The 19,044-nt window shown below is 38.8% G+C and overlaps 1 protein-coding gene across 4 annotated transcripts in view; it reads right to left on the reverse strand.

Annotated features, from left to right (window-relative positions):
• The window catches only part of garnl3 (GTPase activating Rap/RanGAP domain like 3), a 91,641-nt gene that overhangs the window by 15,353 nt on the left and 57,244 nt on the right, over positions 1 to 19,044 (reverse strand). For 3 of the 4 annotated variants that reach the window (XM_087792221.1, XM_087792220.1, XM_087792223.1), the window contains exons 5-22: positions 17,014 to 17,132; positions 14,864 to 14,928; positions 13,125 to 13,188; positions 12,986 to 13,012; positions 12,634 to 12,709; positions 12,465 to 12,563; positions 12,238 to 12,341; positions 11,400 to 11,508; positions 11,045 to 11,090; positions 10,863 to 10,969; positions 10,681 to 10,796; positions 10,112 to 10,234; positions 5,907 to 5,981; positions 5,608 to 5,722; positions 5,445 to 5,471; positions 5,233 to 5,337; positions 3,873 to 3,989; positions 3,402 to 3,562 (exon numbers count right to left, since the gene is read on the reverse strand). In XM_087792221.1, coding sequence (XP_087648347.1) covers positions 3,402 to 3,562; positions 3,873 to 3,989; positions 5,233 to 5,337; positions 5,445 to 5,471; positions 5,608 to 5,722; positions 5,907 to 5,981; positions 10,112 to 10,234; positions 10,681 to 10,796; positions 10,863 to 10,969; positions 11,045 to 11,090; positions 11,400 to 11,508; positions 12,238 to 12,341; positions 12,465 to 12,563; positions 12,634 to 12,709; positions 12,986 to 13,012; positions 13,125 to 13,188; positions 14,864 to 14,928; positions 17,014 to 17,132 — 1,655 coding nt within the window. The remainder of the gene's footprint in view (positions 1 to 3,401; positions 3,563 to 3,872; positions 3,990 to 5,232; positions 5,338 to 5,444; positions 5,472 to 5,607; positions 5,723 to 5,906; positions 5,982 to 10,111; positions 10,235 to 10,680; positions 10,797 to 10,862; positions 10,970 to 11,044; positions 11,091 to 11,399; positions 11,509 to 12,237; positions 12,342 to 12,464; positions 12,564 to 12,633; positions 12,710 to 12,985; positions 13,013 to 13,124; positions 13,189 to 14,863; positions 14,929 to 17,013; positions 17,133 to 19,044) is intronic. The other variant, XM_087792222.1, reaches the window with a different exon arrangement.

Consider the following 19,044-nt stretch of genomic DNA (forward strand, 5'->3'; position numbering starts at 1 on the left):
CAAGCCATGTGTTAAAGTCGCCTCCAAGTATGAGTTAGTATGTCCCGAGGTCCGGCAAGAGAGAGAAAAAATGTTGTTTTTTCTGCGTTTGGTGCATAGATGTTCACGAGAGCAACTCATTTATTGTAAAGTTTACCATAAACAATTATTTATATTGCAAATGTATCTGATATTATATTCAAAAGAGATGTTTGGACTGATAACTATTGACACTCCCCTGTCCTTAGCACCAAAAGAAGAATGGAAACACTGCCCTGCCCACCGGGAAAAGAGACATTCACTGATTCCTGTTTTGAATTGATTTACATGAGGACCTTTTTTCTCTTTATGGGGTGATTTAGACCCTTCACATTCCAGCTCAAAAGTTTCAAATTACCATTCATGTTTTTGACTAAGACGTCTGAGGTGAGATGGATTATGGAAACTGGTTCTAGAGTGCAGTAAAAAGCAAGGTGATTTTGTAAAGTTGGTGATATTAGAATAAGCAGTGATATTAAAGGTCAACCGATCTTTGCCAACCGATATTGGCCATTTATATGAGCCGTTGGAAAGTGTAATCCGAAGTCGGGCCGGGAAGCGAAGAGACGGTTTAAATCCTTGTTGGTAAAGTTCCTTGTATAAGCCTCCTCACAGTTCCAGCGCCGCATGGCATTGTGGGTCAGGTCAGACGTTAATATCACTTAGAATGAGACGTGAAGCAGTGTTTTAAAAAGTATATTTTATAACTAAGACCGCAGGCCGCATGGAATCTGCTAAAGGGCAGCAAAATAATATAACTTTTTTTTAATAATTTGTATTTGGTGCGTTTTTTTCTAAGAAATGTAAATCGCATAGTAACGTACAAATTAATGGTTTCAATATTACAAAATTAAAATGTATCACGTATACGGCCGTAAACAGTGTTTTGGCCAAAGTTCAAAGTCATCCAGCGATGTTTTTGTATCTGGGCTGCCTGGAACGCCCGCCATTGATATGATCCGAAGTGACATTGACCTTTGACCTGCATCGCGCTCGCACATGCGCAGTCGGAACTGTTAGGAGGCTTATTCAGAGCGCAGACTCTGGATCTCGTGGCTGTAGTCCTCCAAAATCCTGATGGTAGGGCCGCGGAAGTGTAGCATCCCCTTCTTACGAGCCTCCCTGATGATCATATGCTTGGTTTGGTAGATGAGCCCGTTCAACCTCCGGGGGGGAGGGCAGGATGTCGGTCCCCAACACCTCCTGGAGCAGGTTGGGGAAGTATTCCGTGGGGCGTCCGCTTTCGGTGGATTGAGGGAGACCAAGGATTTTTATGTTCCGACCTCTTCTTTCGGCTCTCCAGGACGGTTATTTTAGCTTTTAGCTTTGCATTAGCCTCATGTACGCTGGACAGTGAGGTCAGGTCGTCTGCTGCGAGTTCTAGGGAGGAGACTCTTTCATCGTGGTCATCCACCTTCAGTCGCATCTGAGCCAGCTTGGAATCCAGGAGGCTAAACGATCTTCCTCCAGTAGCGCCGTGATAGCTTCCATGCTACCGCCAGCATCGTCCTTCTTGGATTTCTTGGACGCTTTAGAGCTAATTTTTGAAAGTCAGCCTTTTTGATTGAAGTAAAGGCGATAAAAGTTTGTTAACAGAGTAGTTTTTCCGTCTGCAGGGATTGGTTAGGTTGGTTTACCGGAGCGCTCCATCTCACGCCCAAGCGGAAGTCATGTTGCTCATTCCTTAATAAACAAATAATTAATTAAGTCATTGCTAATAGATGATATTTCTATCAGGGTAAAGTTGTTTTGAATTATTACTTCAATAACTCATTTTTAATCACATACTTTACAAATACAAACGCTTAAGGGGCACCGTTACTTTTACCTTTTATTTTAATCTAGTTTTCTTTTAATCTACATTATTGTACTTCCTTCAACTCTGATAAAAAATATATCAATTTACAACTCCAAACTGACACAATAGTCACACACACTAAGACAATACAAGACTCTTTACAAGAGATGTCATACAGCAATACATATATAAACTTTATCAAACCTAATACACTTAAAATACACCCAAAAGTTGGGACACTAACTTACATTATTATTTTTTATGAAATTAAAACAAAATAGTTTTATACACACACAAAAATAATCACGTTGTTAGTGTATGTAACTGAGCGGAGTGCTGAAAAATGAATAACTATATAAAGTTCTCCCTCTTCTGAAATCTCAGCGGATAAGAGGTTACAGGAGTGGAGACCCTTATGATGTAATAATAAGCATTACTCCTCCTCCAGCTAGCTGTTAGCAGAGCATAGTCCCTTGGAGGTGGACACTTCCGGTGTTGATGCACTTCCACGTGGTGGTTATGGTAAGGCAGATTTAGTCTCCACAAAAACAATGTGTTTTCAGTGGGCAGGGCTTAAGCACATTTTCTAATTTAAATATTTCAGTTAAAAGAGAATTTTGTACAGACACATACTGATGTGACCAAGATCAATTTAAGAGACACAGAAATCATAAATATTTGCCGGTTTTATCACTTTACTGCCAACAAACTGGAAAAAATATTTACAATCCGTGGAACCCTAACAAGGAATACAATGTGGATTATATGCCAATTTGTCTTAAGAAGTTCCCATACATCCGCAGAACAACAGAAGCTCTCAAACAAGAAAAGGTACCAGGAATCACAAGATCAGTGTATGTTCTCCCAGACCTAATTTTAGAAATGATTTAAGTGTGTTACAAGAATTGTGGTATCGTCCTTATTCTAATGAACAATGCGGGTTCCAACTAAAAATGTCACCTCACAGAAATGACCTAAAGTTAAGCATCATTCCTCATCAGTATTGACAGAACCAGACAATGCTCCCGTCCTTGTATTAGACATGGAAGCTGGTCTGACAGTCTAAGAAAGATCGTTTTATATTTTTTGTATAATCACTTTGTGTTTAAATGTGTAAATGAGTGTTATGTACTCTGTCACATGACATTGTGCAAAAGTAAATATTTCGCACGATAACTGTGCTCAGTTTTGAGAGTAGCAAAAATCAACATATATAGAACCCTACATGCTTGAAGGGATGGAAGTCCACAGTTTTTCAATATGAGGCAACAATACGTCAACAAAAGATCTAGCACTGTTGATAGAGAACAGTAAGAGAAAGGAAGATGATGACTTGTTGGCTAGAGAAAGAGCCTGGAGACAGATGTGGACATCACTAGAATTGTGGCTCGTGTGTTATCGTTTCACTCTTGTGTTGGTCACAAGACCAGCACAGGAAACACACTGACACATGAGTGAATGTTTTTAGACTTTGGGAGGAAAACAGACTGAACAGGATGCTCCTGGGTCTATGTAGTTAGAACTCGCACCAGCCCTGTGTTACTTGCTGAGTAAAAAAATAAAATAAATCACTTTCATTGCTCACCCGAATATACTGAAATTCTTCTACGGGGGAGTCTGTTCCGGGGGCAGTGGCACTGGACCCCTCAAAACGTTTCCTTGTGATCAGGAGGAGTTTGTTCCTGATGGCCGCCACGATCCTCAGCTCCGAGCCGTGGTGGGTGTTGATGGAGTACAGGTGACAGCCTGGAGCGGGAGCAAAAGAGGAGTGAAGAGTCTTTAATGTAGGTATTGGTTCAGCACCAAAGGCCTTTTATCTCTGGTGGCCAGTTGCATTAATTCATATAACTTTGAGTAAGTTAAATGTTTGTATATTGATTCTACTAATTTATGAAACATCTGTTCATGTGATTTCCTACAGTGGTTTACACTTTTTTATTTCAGAGAACAAGAATATTTTCTTTTATGCAGTTATAGCATATACATGATAAGGATTATTATTCAGATTAATATCTGTAACTTGTTGGGGTTGTTTGTCATGCCATGAGTGTAGCACCTTTGGTTTTCTCCAGTTTGTTCTCTCTGCAGTCACACTTGCCCCTGACCAGCTGCTTCTCCTCCAGGCCTCGCTTGAGCGTCACCAGTCTGAACACATAAAGTCGGGCGTCTTTCCCTGAACACAAGACAGAAGAGCATTTTCTCTTTAGTATAAAGGTAACTTCTGGTTCATCGGCTTTTTGTTTGTTTTTAGCATCCTTTAAGTCCGAGCAACCTTTCTGTCTAAGTAAACTATGCTGCTTTCTTCAGGATTTTGCTTGCTGGAAGGCTACACATCAAAGCCCACATGCAGATGAGACAAACGTCGGTGCATCAAAAGCCTTGAGTCTATCCAAATCTATATCGCCAGATTAATTGATTACATGCTTTTTCTGGTTAGGACCAGTAAGATGTGTTGATTCTGTATGCCATTTATTTCTGCAGACCTTTTGTTCCATTTGGTCTGTGTCTACTTCCCAACAAAGACCTCACCACAGTCATCCATTCCCTGGGGACAAGCGCACTTACACACACCGACACACACACAGCACCACAACAGGGATGGTTCTCTTTAGGTCCCAGTGAGAAATAAAACTGCTGGACCAGCAGAGGTGGAAAGGGTAAATACGCAGGCAGCAGCACAGAGAGGCTGGAAACAGTCTGGACACAAGCTGCTGGGACCATAAAGACCAGGGAAACAGGATGTCTTCTTGTATTTTTAAATTAAATTATGTTCCCTGTACTGTGCACAGTGGCAAAATTAATACATAACAACCAATCACCAAATCAATTTTCATGAATTACAAAAAAATGAAGCAACTTTATACAATACAAACTTTTTTGTTGAATAAATAACAAACACAATATATGAAACAACTTGAGGGACATAAGGAAAGACTTCAGGCAGAAGCTGAAAGACTGAGGTCTTCCGCTACAAACAAGCTCAAAATATACACATTTTTTCAGAAAAATTCTTAATGTCGATGACTACTGAGGTATTTTGATGTTTTTAAGTCATTTGGATGAAGATGAGGACCACTAAGCGCCAGTTTCTACATTAAAATGGACAATTTGCCTAGAACTCTAAAAGGGAACAAATTACTCTGAAAATGATCTCAACCCTTAGTTGAAGCAAGGGTGAGTAGAAAATAAGTGAGATCAGGTGATGAGTGAAGCCATTTTTGCAAGTAGCACTGACTTTTTAATAATTATATAACAATATAATATGATTATATGTTTACTTGCTGTTGATCTTAATCTATCCATTTGTCATTGAAATATTTGTTTTTGTGCTCAGTAACTGGTTGTTCTCTGGTGGTCTGTTTGCTATGCCATTTGTGACAGCAGCATCAAAATGGCAGCTGCGATCAATACCATACCTTTGTCTGCTCTGGTGATCAGCAGGTCCTGAGGCTCGAGAACATGCATCTGCTTCACCACCATTGTTCTATCGAAGACCTGCACTGGCGACAGCGTCTGTGTGTCTGAATCTCAAACAAAGAAAAGGTCAAGTTATAGATTTGAGGATTGAGGATGGAAAAAAGAACAACCCACTGAGCGAGAGAGAGGAGCATTGATCGAAAGCACTCACCAGCGTTGTACAAAGCTGGATCTGGGCCTGAAATGTAAAACACATCGTTATCATCATCATGCGAGTTGACACCTTTGCAATTTTGCTGAGTGAACTATCAAATGGTTATGGATGGTTGGCTTTATTTGGGGACATAAAGAAGTATTGATTGGGATGACCTCACCTTCTAACAGCAAGACCCCTGCTGTGTCTGTGGCTGCCAGCAGAGACTGACCCCAGGAGTCTGCACATGCAATCTCGTAGGGGAAAGTGCTCGAGAAGGACTGAGATTCCCAGGGCTGCAACACACGGTACATAAAAAATGTGTCTTTATCTGTGTTAGGATGAAATCAATATCAGCAAATGACAACAACAACATGGAAACAATTATTATTTGTCCGGTTGTGTTCTTCATTTTCTTTTTATGAATTCATAAGAAAAACACAATTTCAATAAAATGATAAATGAAAACTATGCTCTCGCCTCTTTTCTGCATAGGCCGGAGGTCACAAGGCTGGTGGGTGCATCTCCTCTGACGATGGTCTTCAGCTTCAAGGCCTTTCAAAACATTATACAAGATATAATTTAAAGAATTCATATTCAGCTTTTGTTCAAGTAATGGAAGACAAAATGATAATCAACCATCATGATTTATTTAGATCCTGTTCAAAAACACCTTAAGTTACGTAAGTTAGTAAACAAAAATTAACTGGCATTGGAATTATACTTCCTGTTTGCACTTCCTGTCTATATAAGGTAGAGTCTGCTGATAAGTGAGCACCAACCATAGAGCCAAGAAAGCTACATTTTGCTTCCAAAAACCAAATCCTAACCTAAATGTGTAAAAAAAAATCCATCCCCCCCAAAAATATAAATGAGTACAAAAATAGTTTTCTTTTGAAAACAACGTATAGTCTCATCTTTATGCATTTTAATTCATTCTGATGATATTGGTGTTTATTTTTTAGTTGACAATGTATCAATAAATCTTTCCCTGTACTCCACCTTCTCTGCACTCTCTTTTTCATCTCTCTGTCCATCACTTTATTCTCTCTGTTTGACCTCCAATTACTTAACCTGTCAGTTTTCATGCATTAAAAATGTTTTTTACAAAAACTCCTTAAAGGAAAAGTTCATCCAATATTCAAAATTCCCTAATTTTCTACTCACCCTCATGTCCACTATCCCACTGTGACGTAGCACACTAGTGTGCCGTGACAGATTGTCGGGTGTGCTGTGGGAAAACCACCTAATTGAACTAAAAACATAAATTCATTGCACATAATAAGTTTTTGTTGTAGTAACTGTAATAATCTTACATATTACTAGATTGTATATATATTTTAACTGTATTGTTTTTGATTGTTAAAGCGCTTTGTGACCCTCGTCTAGAAAGGTGATTTACAAACAACCTTTACTTACTTACTAACTTACTTACATTGACGATCAATATTGATCAAAACGCACACATAGTTAATTGAGTGGATATTAAATTACTCTGTTATAAATGTTTCTCTTTAATCAAACTTATGATCTTTATTTATTCACACAATGGTAGATGTTTGTAACCTGGCAGATATGTATAACACATGATTTATCAGCTATTTCACGCAATTCACAAACATGTGAAGGAATTATAAGTATGTTTTTATAATATAATGAACAAAATGAACAAAATTAGGATCGCTACAAGTGTTCTCTATGAGAGCCACAGATATTCTTGTGACAACATCGTGTCAGTTTTATCAAACTTTATCTGCAGGTTCAGATGAGGGCACAGCAAAAGCCGGCTTCCCTCACTTGATCGGAGCTATCTTGAAAATCAGAGTTGTATACATGCACCGGAACATGAGTAAATAGAGAACACTTTTTTTTATGAATGTACGCCATTCAACATAGGCTGTGATTTTGATCCCCTGTGAACTGGGCTCCGACGCTGTGTCTCAAGCAATGTAGGGGAGATTTTCTTTATACTCTGCCTTTATTTTACAACATTTGGCCCTCAAAATGCAGGAAATTGTGTTTCAGAGTGTTAAAACTTCCAACCCCCCAAAGTAATCCCGCCTGCGGTGCCTTTGACGTTCGCCGCATGTCTGCACCATACAGTACACAGGTCCTCTTATGCTTTGAAAAATCATGGTGAGAACCCTGATATATTCTTTTATCATTATATGGATGTGAATGCCTGCAACTCCAAAAAGGAAAAGTATTTCAAACCTTTAGGCGACATGAGGGCAAGTAGAAAATGTGTGATTTTTTTATTTTGGATAAACTATCCCTTTAAGTAAGTTGTCTCAGAATAATAGTAAGTAAGTAAGTAATATTTGTATAGCGCTTTTCTAGATAAGAGTCACAAAGCGCTTAAATAATTAAAACAATACCCAATAAAATATATACTTAAAAGGTCAAGACACCACCGAGACAAACACAGGAGTCTCAGAGAATTAAGGAAAAGCCTGCACGAATAAAAGTGTCTTAAGGTCTTTCCAAAGCTTAGGAGGAACAGCCTGGAAGGATTTCTCTCCTCTGGTCCTGAACCGTGTGCGAGGAACTATCAGTAGATTCTGATTGACAGACCTCAGAGCCCGAGCTGGGGTGTAAGGCTGGATCAGATCAGTGATGGTAGGAGGAGCCTGGCCATGAATAACTCTGAAAGTAAGAACCTTTTTTAAGTTAAGTTTATCCTTAAAGAAACTGTCAGCCAGTGAAGAGATTTAAGGATCGGAGAAATGTACTAGAAATGTACTAGAGCGGGTGAGAATTCTCGCTGCAGTGCAGAGTTCTGTATCAACTGCAGGCGAGACAGTTCCTTCTTGTTAAGACATGAAAACAAACTGTTGCAATAGTCCAGATGAGAAGAAACAAACGCGTGGATTACAAGCTCCAGATCATGTTGTGACAACATTTCCCTAAGTTTAGAGATTTTTCTCAGTTGAAGGAAAAAGTTTCTGGTCAGTTTTCTGCAGTGTTGAACTAGAGACTTGTCAAATACAACACCCAGGTTTCTCAGGCTCAGTTTGACAGACTAACCTAAGTCACAGAAGTACTGACTCAACCCTGGAACCTTATCATCAGGAGCAATAACCAGAGTTTCAGTTTTGTCCACATTTAGCTGTAAATTGTTTTCACTTTCATTGTTTGATTTCTGGCAATCAATTGACTAAGCTGTTCAGCCTCTGGGGCTCAGTTGGATCAAAAGAGCAGTAGATCTGGATGTCATCAGAAAAATGTTGTAAGAAACATCAGGAAATGTCTGAATGATTTTACCCAGAGGAACCAAGTACAATAATAATAATAATAATAGACGTTACCTCAGCCAACCATCAAGGGGTGATTACATCAATGCTTTACATTACAGCAGTAATGACTGGTGGGTTCAAAGACCCTCAGTATTATTACATCCTGATTGTCTCAGAGGCAGGTGTCCACTTGAGCTGTTCATCAGTGGCTATTCAGTGACTTCATCACAGAGTCACTGAGCTTTCTGCTAAATTAAACAAGCCTTCTTTTTCTGTTGCTGGGTCAATTCAAGCTCTGCGGTTGTTGAGGCATGAGGAGCCTCTGTCTGGATTAGGCGGAAAATCCGAACCCACAGTCAGGGTCTAAGTGAAGCAGCTAATTTTTAATCATCCTCACAGTTTGTGGGCCCCCTTTTCAGGGATACCACATAGCACCAAAAAAAAAGATGTCAGAGAAAGTATTTGTTTTGATGAATAAACAGAGGGTAAAAAGTGTAAACTTCTGTTCGGTTTGAGGGTGATAAACACACAATAGTTTTTCTATTGTTCGTCTCCTTAGGGTTTTCTTACCACCACATTCATGTTAAAAACTATGGCTCTACTCAGAATCCATTTAAGACGACTTAGCTGTTCACAGGTGCCTTACTATTAATCATTAAAACTATATTTTATAAATCGACTTTTAAGATTGTAATTACTGCAGTGCATTATGTTTTTGTTTTAATATAAGGATGCTATTTATCAAACAACAAGCAGGATCTAGTCCATGTTTAGCATGTTTAGCATGAAACAATTTCCTGAAGGAGACCTCCTGAGGGATCAATAAAGTTTTACCTTTTTTTTGATGGCTGCCAAGGAGTTACTTGTGCTTTGAGTGTTTTAGCTCAGCTCTAGTTCTGATTTATTTAGAGTTGGATAATACATTATACGTCACCCCCCTGATCAAATCCTACCGGCACTACTGGCAACAATTATTTGGGGCTAGGTTGAGAACAGCCTAAAAAGGTAACAGGTAATTTAATGACCAAATCAGTATTTTCTACTCTGCAACACCAAATCTGGCTTAAAACGACGGGTGGATGAGATATTTGACTTCTATCCCTGACAGAAGCAAGACCTTCAAAAATCATTGTGACTTCGTCCACACTGAGAGTTTGTTGATAACCAAAGACCAAACGATTTCAAATCTTTTGTCAAGACCTTAAAATTGGACTTGCTGATAATCATCCTCATGTTACTCCATAAAGTGAGCTATTCCAATGCTTGTAGGTGACCATCCCCCTTCTGACGTCACATGACATAGAGATGGTAGAAAGTTAGTCTTGTCTTTTGAGGTCTTTGTCTCTTTCACTCTTGCTCTAACTGCTTGAATCCATCACACTGTTTTTTAAGTTATGACTCAGAAATCACAATTGTAAGTTAGATGTCACATTGAGAATCTGTGGTTACCTGTCCTATTCTGACAAACTCTGCCTGCCGTGCTTCTTCTTTCTTGCGTGCAGATTTTGGAGACTCAGGCAGCACGTCACTAAAGGACCGTCTGTTTAACATGTTCTGGGGAGAAAAAGGAACCTGGAGATGGACCAACAACGGACAAATGTGTCACACACACACACACACACACACACACACACACACAGACAGACACACACACATGATAAGGAAATATAGCAGGAGAAAGGGAGTGAGACCAGAGGAAATGTTGTGTTAGATGCAATGGTGGACACAGATAGAGTGGAACACTTGTGCTGTTAGAGAGTTCAGCACTGCAGTAGAAGGGTGCTGCTGTGTTGAGCAGAAATGCAGAAGAGTGCTCAGCTGCTGTAGCATCGAGTGACAGAGAAGAAAGCGTAAGAGCAGAGGAGGGTCATTATATAAATGAGGGGCCGAATTCTAACCTGTGACTCTAGGTTTAAACATATTAACAAATACACTTATCTGATGCAATGAGAATATCCTGCAAATAACATTAATTCTCCTCTCAAACAGTTAAGAACAAGTCCCTGGTCGCTGTGTACCTTGTGTAGATCTGGCATTAGATCCTGGTAGAGCGAGCGGATCAACATGTCAAGAGTCCGCTGACGCTTTTGGGCAAACGTTGGTGTCTCCAGTGTGGCTTTCTCTCCATTGATTACTTCAGGAGAACACAAGCCAGGTTAGGAACAATTGCTTTGAGTTCAGGTTAACATATTTTACTTACATTTGACAAGTAAAAAGTCCCTGAATTCTTGGTGATCAGTAAATAAAGGAGGAGAAGGGAGAGGGGGCCCGAAGAGTGGGACGCTTTCCTCTGAGAAAATTTTCAACCTTTATATCAAAATAAAGAGGATGATTAAAAATACATTTGTTACAATTGTTCAAATAATAAGTTCAAATACCCACCTGTAACTGTCATTCTGGCTATTATACCTAACCAAAGCAAAAATATCTGGTGAAATAGTTAAAGGAAAGATTGAAGAAGATAGAAAAGAGAAGAAAAATCTGTATTTTTCTGATACCTTTCACCTCTACTGACTTTAAATCAAATCTGATATCTGTTCTTTTTGTTTCAGCTTTAAGTCACTTTAGCAACTTGACAATATACATTTATAATACATTAATAATTCAAAATAAACCTGAAACTAAACTACGTCTCAAAAAGTGAATAAATCATTTTAATTAAAGAATAAATGAATTCATGTTAAGCTACGACACATATATTTTAAAAATACTATAAAGGTCTTTATTTGAAAGATACGAGTGAAGTGCGATCGGATCATGGACGGCTTAAAGGAAGACGACGCGTCATCTCCTTCCTGAAACACTATTGTTACGATGTCATTCCCGATGTGCCTCTTTCTCTCCACCTGCCAGAGACATTAAATGAACAGAAAGTTAAAATCCACTCTCCGTGCTGAATGACCACATTATTGATTTAGAAAATAAACACAGTCTGAGAAGTTAACTTTCATTAGATTAGCGGTCACCGTTCAGTAATGTGATGCAAAACCAGGTAATAATAGACAAAAATAATGTAAAGAAAGTCACACAAAGAAAACATTGCCAAAATGTGAAGAACATTTCCTACAGAATACTAAAAACTAAGTCACAGAAGAAAGTTTTTAAGCCTCCAGCTAGCCTAGCTGCCACTGCTGAATAATCTGATGGATGATCTAACAACAATATATAATAAATAAGTACATTTATAAAAGGATAATAAAATCCAGTATTTTTATGAAATCACAGTGAAGCCAAAACACTTTTTCCCTATTAACTCTAACATTTTTTGTCATGCTTTATTTGGTCCATTGCAGCATCTTTTTGGTACATTTACTGTACAAATGTAATTCACAAAATGCTGCCACCCGAATAATCAGTACAGATTTACTTATCATGAAGATAAATTAAAAATAAATTATTAAACCAAACACTGTTCCTAATTTAAAAACAAATTGAAATAAGGCGTAATTAAAACAACAGTAGGTAGATGTATGTGAAATAAAGACAATAAAACCACTACATATGTAACTGAAATTGGTGAAAATAAACACTTGAATTGTGAAAATAACAAAGTTGCAACACATAGAGAAACAAACCTGCTGCTTGTTTTCTTTTGAATAGGGCAACATGGTGGAAACATGGAACATGAGTTCATGGCCCTGATACACAGTGTAGATGGACTTTATCCCTGTAGTGTCATCTAGCCGGTGACACAGAGAGAACAAATCGTTATAACACATTTGGAGACAATTGTTCCTAATTGAGGCTAATTAAGTGAGTTAAGACCACACATTCAACAGAGAAAGACTTAAAGAGCTCTCACTCCTGGTGTCAAGGCCTCCGCGGTACCCCGCCCATCCATGAAGTACGACGCTGTCACCAAGCAAGTTAAGGAACTTATCAAAGCTCTCACTCCCCATCTCTACAAACAAACGTGTGAATTACCAAACCATCTTCAACGTGTGATCACATGTAAAGAGAAAAAAAGTTACCATTACTAAACATTTCGTCATCTGTGAGCTGCCCATCTTTTGCATACAGGACACCAAACTTAAAGTTGACAGATCCCTGTCAAATACATGCAACACATTAAAACGTATAAGTCAGTCACATTGTGACTCATGTACATATCAATGAAATACATATTGTACATTGAACTTCTACGATGATGGAGCGACATTTGTTCACATGAAAATACATTTTTAGATAAAAATACAGAGTTAATAATGATTAAATGTTGAAGAAGAGCCAAAAGCACTTTCTAACATCACTTTCATGTAGAATTTGTGTAGATTAACAATCAAAAAGATGAAACAATGGTATCACAATAATAGGAACTGATACCTCCTGCTCCTCCAGCACCAGCAGGTCCTGAGGGTAGATGATGACAGAGGCGTTATAAGTCACAGTGACGAGCGACGGCGTCAGCTTCTACAGTAGCAGCGCTAAATGTTCTTAGTAAATTCTGTGGTAGCACTCTCACCTTCTGGATCTCTGGGTTAAGAATTTCCCTGGGGCCTCTCTCAAATCTATCCATGTTCATTGCACTGAGCGTGAGGAGACAAATAAAGAGCACTTTTACAGATTATTCTACACGTTTTTTGTAATTTAGAATAGGATTGAATGGCATTACAAAGGTCAACACAAAAAATATATTTATGATCTTTCTTTCTTTTACAATCACTACACTTCTACTATATATTGATCAGTTCAAGCAAAAGAATGATTTGTATCCAGTTTGATAGATTGAGGCCATTTTAAGCATAAAGCACCTCAACAAACAGCTCATGAGGTGAACCCTCAGAACCTCTTTTCCCATCTTTAGTGGAAACTCTAAAGATACTTTGATATTGATTTTTTTTGTTTTTTCCTGTCCAAGATTTAGAATCAGAATCAGAATCCCTTTATTGTCCCACGAGGGGAAATTCTTTTTAACAAACAGCAAGAGCAATATACCAGAAGAAAAATAAAACACCCAGAAATAAAATATTAAAAAGAAAAGAAAAAATCTAAATAGAATAGAAAATAAATCTGCACTATATTATATACACAATCATATTTACAAAAATAACAAGAAAGGTGCAGTTACACGATTATCTGGCTGTGTTCTTATTGTGGAGTCTGATGGCAGCAGGGAGGAAGGACCTGCGGTACCTCTCCCTCACACACCGAGGATGGAGCATCCTATCACTGATGGAGCTCCTCAATGCCCTCAGTGTGTGCTGGAGAGGGTGAGACAAGTTCCTCCCCATGGAGCCCAGCTTGCTCCGTATCCTCCTCCCAGTCACTTCCTCCACAGGATCCAGGGGGCGCCCTAGGACGTAACCGGCCTTCTTAATAAGGCTGTCCAGTTTAGCCCTATCCTTTGCTGTCATGCTGCTCCCCCAGCAGACCACACCGTTGAAGATGGCAGAGGCCACTACTGAGTCATAGAATGACTTCAGGAGTGGCCCCCGGACACCAAACAACCTCAACCTCTGGAGCAGGTAGAGTCTACTCCGCCCTTTTTTATAAAGAGCAGCAGTGTTATCCACCCAGTCCAGGCGGTTGTTGAGGTGAATGCCCAGGAACTTGTAAGATGTGACAATCTCAATGTCCTGTCCCTGGATGTTCAGTGGTGAGGGGGAGATGGAGGGACACCGCCGGAAATCCACAATCAACTCCTTAGTTTTGTTGGAGTTGATCTGGAGGTGGTTTTCCAGGCACCAGTCAACAAAGTCCTGGACAAGTCCCCGGTACGACCCATCATCCCCTTCCTTAATGAGGCCGACAATGGCGGAGTCGTCCGAGAACTTTTGCAGGTGACTGGTGGGAGACAGGTGTTGGAAGTCTGCAGTGTACAGTGAAAAGAGGAACGGTGCCAACACTGTTCCCTGGGGGACCCCTACACTGCACAGTACAGTCTTCGAAACACAAATTTATACAAATGTTTACACAAATTACTGTTCAATTTACAATCTTTGCTTAAAAATACATAATCTTAATGGGTCATGCAGTGGAGATGATGTATATTTTGGGGTATTGTTGGCTATTGTGTTAACTATATGTATATGTCAAAGACTTGGCAGGCCTGATTTGACCCCGGGCATTGGGTTTGACACAGCATGCATCATAACAGATAACAGCGCAGTCCACAAACCATAGCATTTAACCTTATCTGCCTAAAAAAAAAAATCAGTTTTAACATCATGTTTATGTAAAAAGTCTCCCCACTCTACTTACCTGAGGATGGACTTGACTGACAGTGTTTTGGTGGGGCTGTAGGACAGACTGATCTTCAGAGTCCCCTGATTGATCAAAGAACATCACAGATTCGGGATTAAAGACACTCAGCACAGCAAGCATCAATGATCAGTCGACACAATACTGTTTCATCTATAATCTTAGAGCCACTTATCCTTGAAACTGGTTCATGTCTGAGGGAACATCTGTCCAAGAGACCCATCGATAAAGCAATCTTAAGAGGCACAAGATCACTTTTTCAACATGGAGAATCAACTATAGGCCATCTCATTTAAAATCTTTAATTGTGAAACAATTACAATAATATTGATCATACGTTTTCACTGATCTTTTTCCTGTTTTAGTATTTTTCTCTCTCTCTCGCTCTACAAGTCCCAATTAGCAGTGTGCGAAAATGTAGTGCGCAATGAGCCTCTGTGTTCCTGTTTGCTGATTCCTCTGCCATACCTACTCGTCCTCCTGCTCTGCTCCAAGTCCTATGTCTGCATCTGCCGTACTCTTTCTGCTCCAGTCACCTCCAGCCCTTTCCCTCTCTTAGTTTCATCTTTTAGCGCTACCGTTCTTTTATGCAGGTCTTAGTCTGTTTTTCTGCATTGTTGTGCTTTCTACTGTTAGCTTTAGAGTTCTTAGTTGCCCCCTTCTACCTGTTCCTGTATGGAAGTACATCAGCGCCATCAGAATATTGAATGGTTGAATAACTTTTTTCAAATATTGAAGGTTGAAATAACATTTGTTATATTGTATATTCATTTAGTCATTTAAAATTCAATATAAAAAAAATACGAAGCCTGTCCAAGAGAGCAATGCTTTGTATTTTTTATTTTTTTTATTTAAAATGCTACGATTTTTTTTATATTGGATTTAAAAGGCTTCGTATTTTGTTATATTGAATTTAAAAGGATTCGTATTTTTTAATATTGAATTTAAAATGCTCCAAAAAATGTTATATTGAACTTAAAACGCTACGAAAGAAAAAATATTGAATAATTGAATTACACCTTTCAATATTTGAAAAAAAATAATTCAACCATTCAATATTCTGATGGCATTGATTTACTTCCATATTTCTGACCACCTTGTGTTATTAAGAATAAATATTGTCTCGTGGGTTTTGCTTGCGCCTTGGTCTCTGTGTATTCCTCAACAGTTTGTCTTTTGAAATGGCTATACTGTAAATGTGCTTAAAAACTCACATTACTTTCTAGATCTATTGTTATTTTTAGTTTTAACCTCTTGACCAGTGTTGGGCAAGTTACTTTAAAATAATAACTTAGTTACAGGTACTAGTTACTTCTTACAAAAGTAACTCAGCTACTTTAAGTTATTTGTTACTTTCAAAGTAAGTAGTTGTAAGGTTGGATGCTTTGATTACTCAATAAAAAAAATAAAAAATAAAAAATTAGGGGGATTGCTAATCGTAATTATTGTGGCTGGTACAGATTTCCAATTTTTTGAGTCAACGGGCCAATAGCGATTTTTGCAATTTTCTTTCTCCTAAAAACTTAAACAGACACAACAGTGACTTTTTTTTTTTTTTTAATTAAAAGTGTTCACACATTATAAATCAATTGAATACTTCAAAAATGGGGCCTCATGCAACATTCCCTTTAAGGGATGTCTTTATTTTATTTGTTTATTTTACTTGTTCACTGACACAACATCTTTGTAGGGCCATTAAGCAGCGTGTGTTGGAAGTGGATTAAATTTGTGAACAGGCAGTCGCAGTGCATTTTATAAACTTGAGGTGAAGGCATCTGGTTGGGCAGCTTTGTCAGGGTCCCAGTCAGTATAAGGACCAGCCCAAGCTCAGAGCTAATTTTTCTACTTCTGAGTAAACCATCAGCCAGGAGCCGACCGGTTAGACATGTTCAGAAGAAAAAACGCTAAGGTAAAATCTGTGAAAATAAAATAATTTTGTCACTCGTTTTTTTTTGCACTAGAAACTATTTTTATTCTTTCTACACTTGGAGTGGAAATTAACTGGACATTTTCTCAATGTGTTTTTTTTTTCCTTGGAATTGATATTGTAAAATTGGCATCAAAAATAATATCGTTCAGGAACCAGAATCAAAGTGATGGTACCAGTAGAACTTCCGATCGAAACCCAGCCCTAGCGCAGGTTAACTTACTGATTTTCTCCAAAGTATGGCCCGATACTGAGGAACCCTCTGGTTGTTCTGGTCCGACAGAACCACAGACAGGTAGAACGGACTCTTCTCTGCATCTGTTCCCACGTAGTTCTGGTGGACTGAAATAGACAAGCATTAAAAGAGGAATGAGTGAACTTTCATTATATCTCTCCACATCACAAAGCCAAACATTCTTAAACAGCACTAGAAATCATCTAGCAACCATTGTGTTCTTTAGGCTGATAGATCTGAAGTGTTAGTGTATTACTACATATGATTACATTTCTATCTATTTTTTTATTATTAATTATTGTTGTTTTCCATCTACTGACATTAAAAAAAAAAAAAATTAAATTAAATTGCAATTGACAAGATTCACTCTTCCCACATATATATTTATCTAATAAATATCAGGGGCCTTATGTTAGAATGTGTTCACACAAGTAAGCACATACTTTTCACAGTGAAGTCCTTATGTATCAAGAAAGAGAAGAGCGTGACACATCAACATGTGCTTGCAGTATACATACACATACGTAAGTGGATACTAAATTACTCACAATATATTTTTTAATATGTTTCTCACTGATGACTGAATATGACCACATAATCACTTTATATGTATTGTTTTATATACTATGTATATACATTTTTTTATCTGCTATTTCACCCAATACAGAAATAAAGGAATAAAGGTCAAGGAATGAAAGGCTTGTCTTCATAATATGCATTCTACGCTTCTCTACGAGAGTCCCAGACGACCAAGATGAGAGGAAATCACCTGCACCGTTATATAAGATTGAAGATGAACAAGTTCAGATTAAGCTTCTAGCATATAGGGTAGGAGATATCAGCTGTACTTGCTGGTTTTCACCTCAACAGAAAGCTCCTACCAGTTTGTGAATAGCTAAGTCATCGACAACAGTTGTTGACGTTTATATCTGTACATGCAGTCTCTTTTGTTTTTTGGGCCCCAATCATTTTCATGTTGTGTGGCCTGCCGAGAACTTTCCACCTATGAGTGATCAAGGTGAATATCTCTTGCAAACGGCCTCTTGCAGTGCACTCAACATACTCAATCCTCAGCTGTACTGTGGAAAAGGTGGAGGAGATCCGAGATGGCTGCCCTCCTCAGGATTACGCATACATTTTCTCTCCTGGAGGAGGACCATGGAAGCCGCAAATCTGGGGCATAGACACCTGTGACATGATAACAGCTACAAAGGCAGCGATCGGCAATAACAGGTTGGCTGGACTGGAGGCCGAAAGAAAGACCCTGCCCAATGCCAAAGCTCCTCCTTCTAACCTGACGTGTCAGGACAGAAGAGCATTGGTATCACTGCAGAGGGATGAAAAACCTGATGCTCTCAGGGTGCACTCCACCTGCATTGTGGCTGTTACATTGGACCTTCTGGGGGTTGTCCCAACAGAGGACATCTGCACGGTTGAGCCCAGGCCCCCCACCTCGGACATCTATTCGCCACTGTGCACCACTTTGGGCGACGTGAGGTTGTCCAGCTTTTGCTTCAGGTTTCGGGGTCATAACCATCGCCGGTGTGTATTATATATATTTGGCTTGATCAGTTGGGAGGTAGACTGCCTTTCTGGAGCCTAGTCCATTTAAGGATTCTGCCTCTTCAAGAGGCAGTTTTTCTCGTCCAAACGTGAAACTTTCTCAACCAAACATAAAAAATGTATTGCTTTTCTGTGAGTTGAGGCACGGCCTTGAGCGTTAAATAATAGCAGCACTAGGTTTTTTTATTAGTAGTCTAAAATCCACGCAATTTAGTTAATTTAGACGCAATATTTTTCATTATTCATGATGATTTATGGATGCTTGCCTCCAGTCAGTGATGATAAGTTATGAACATTGTCAATTCTTACCCCAGCTGCCACACACAGATGGCACAAATGCAGCTAGAAAAATTGGCGGCGAGATTTCAGAATCACAACTCTTCATCACCTTAGCTAGAAAAGAGGCCCAGTCAAGTAAGAAAATATGTATATAGATCATATTTGTAAATCCAAGAT

Source organism: Callionymus lyra, chromosome 5, assembly GCF_982586985.1.
Source record: "Callionymus lyra chromosome 5, fCalLyr1.hap1.1, whole genome shotgun sequence".
In the NCBI taxonomy this organism is placed as follows: domain Eukaryota; kingdom Metazoa; phylum Chordata; class Actinopteri; order Syngnathiformes; family Callionymidae; genus Callionymus; species Callionymus lyra.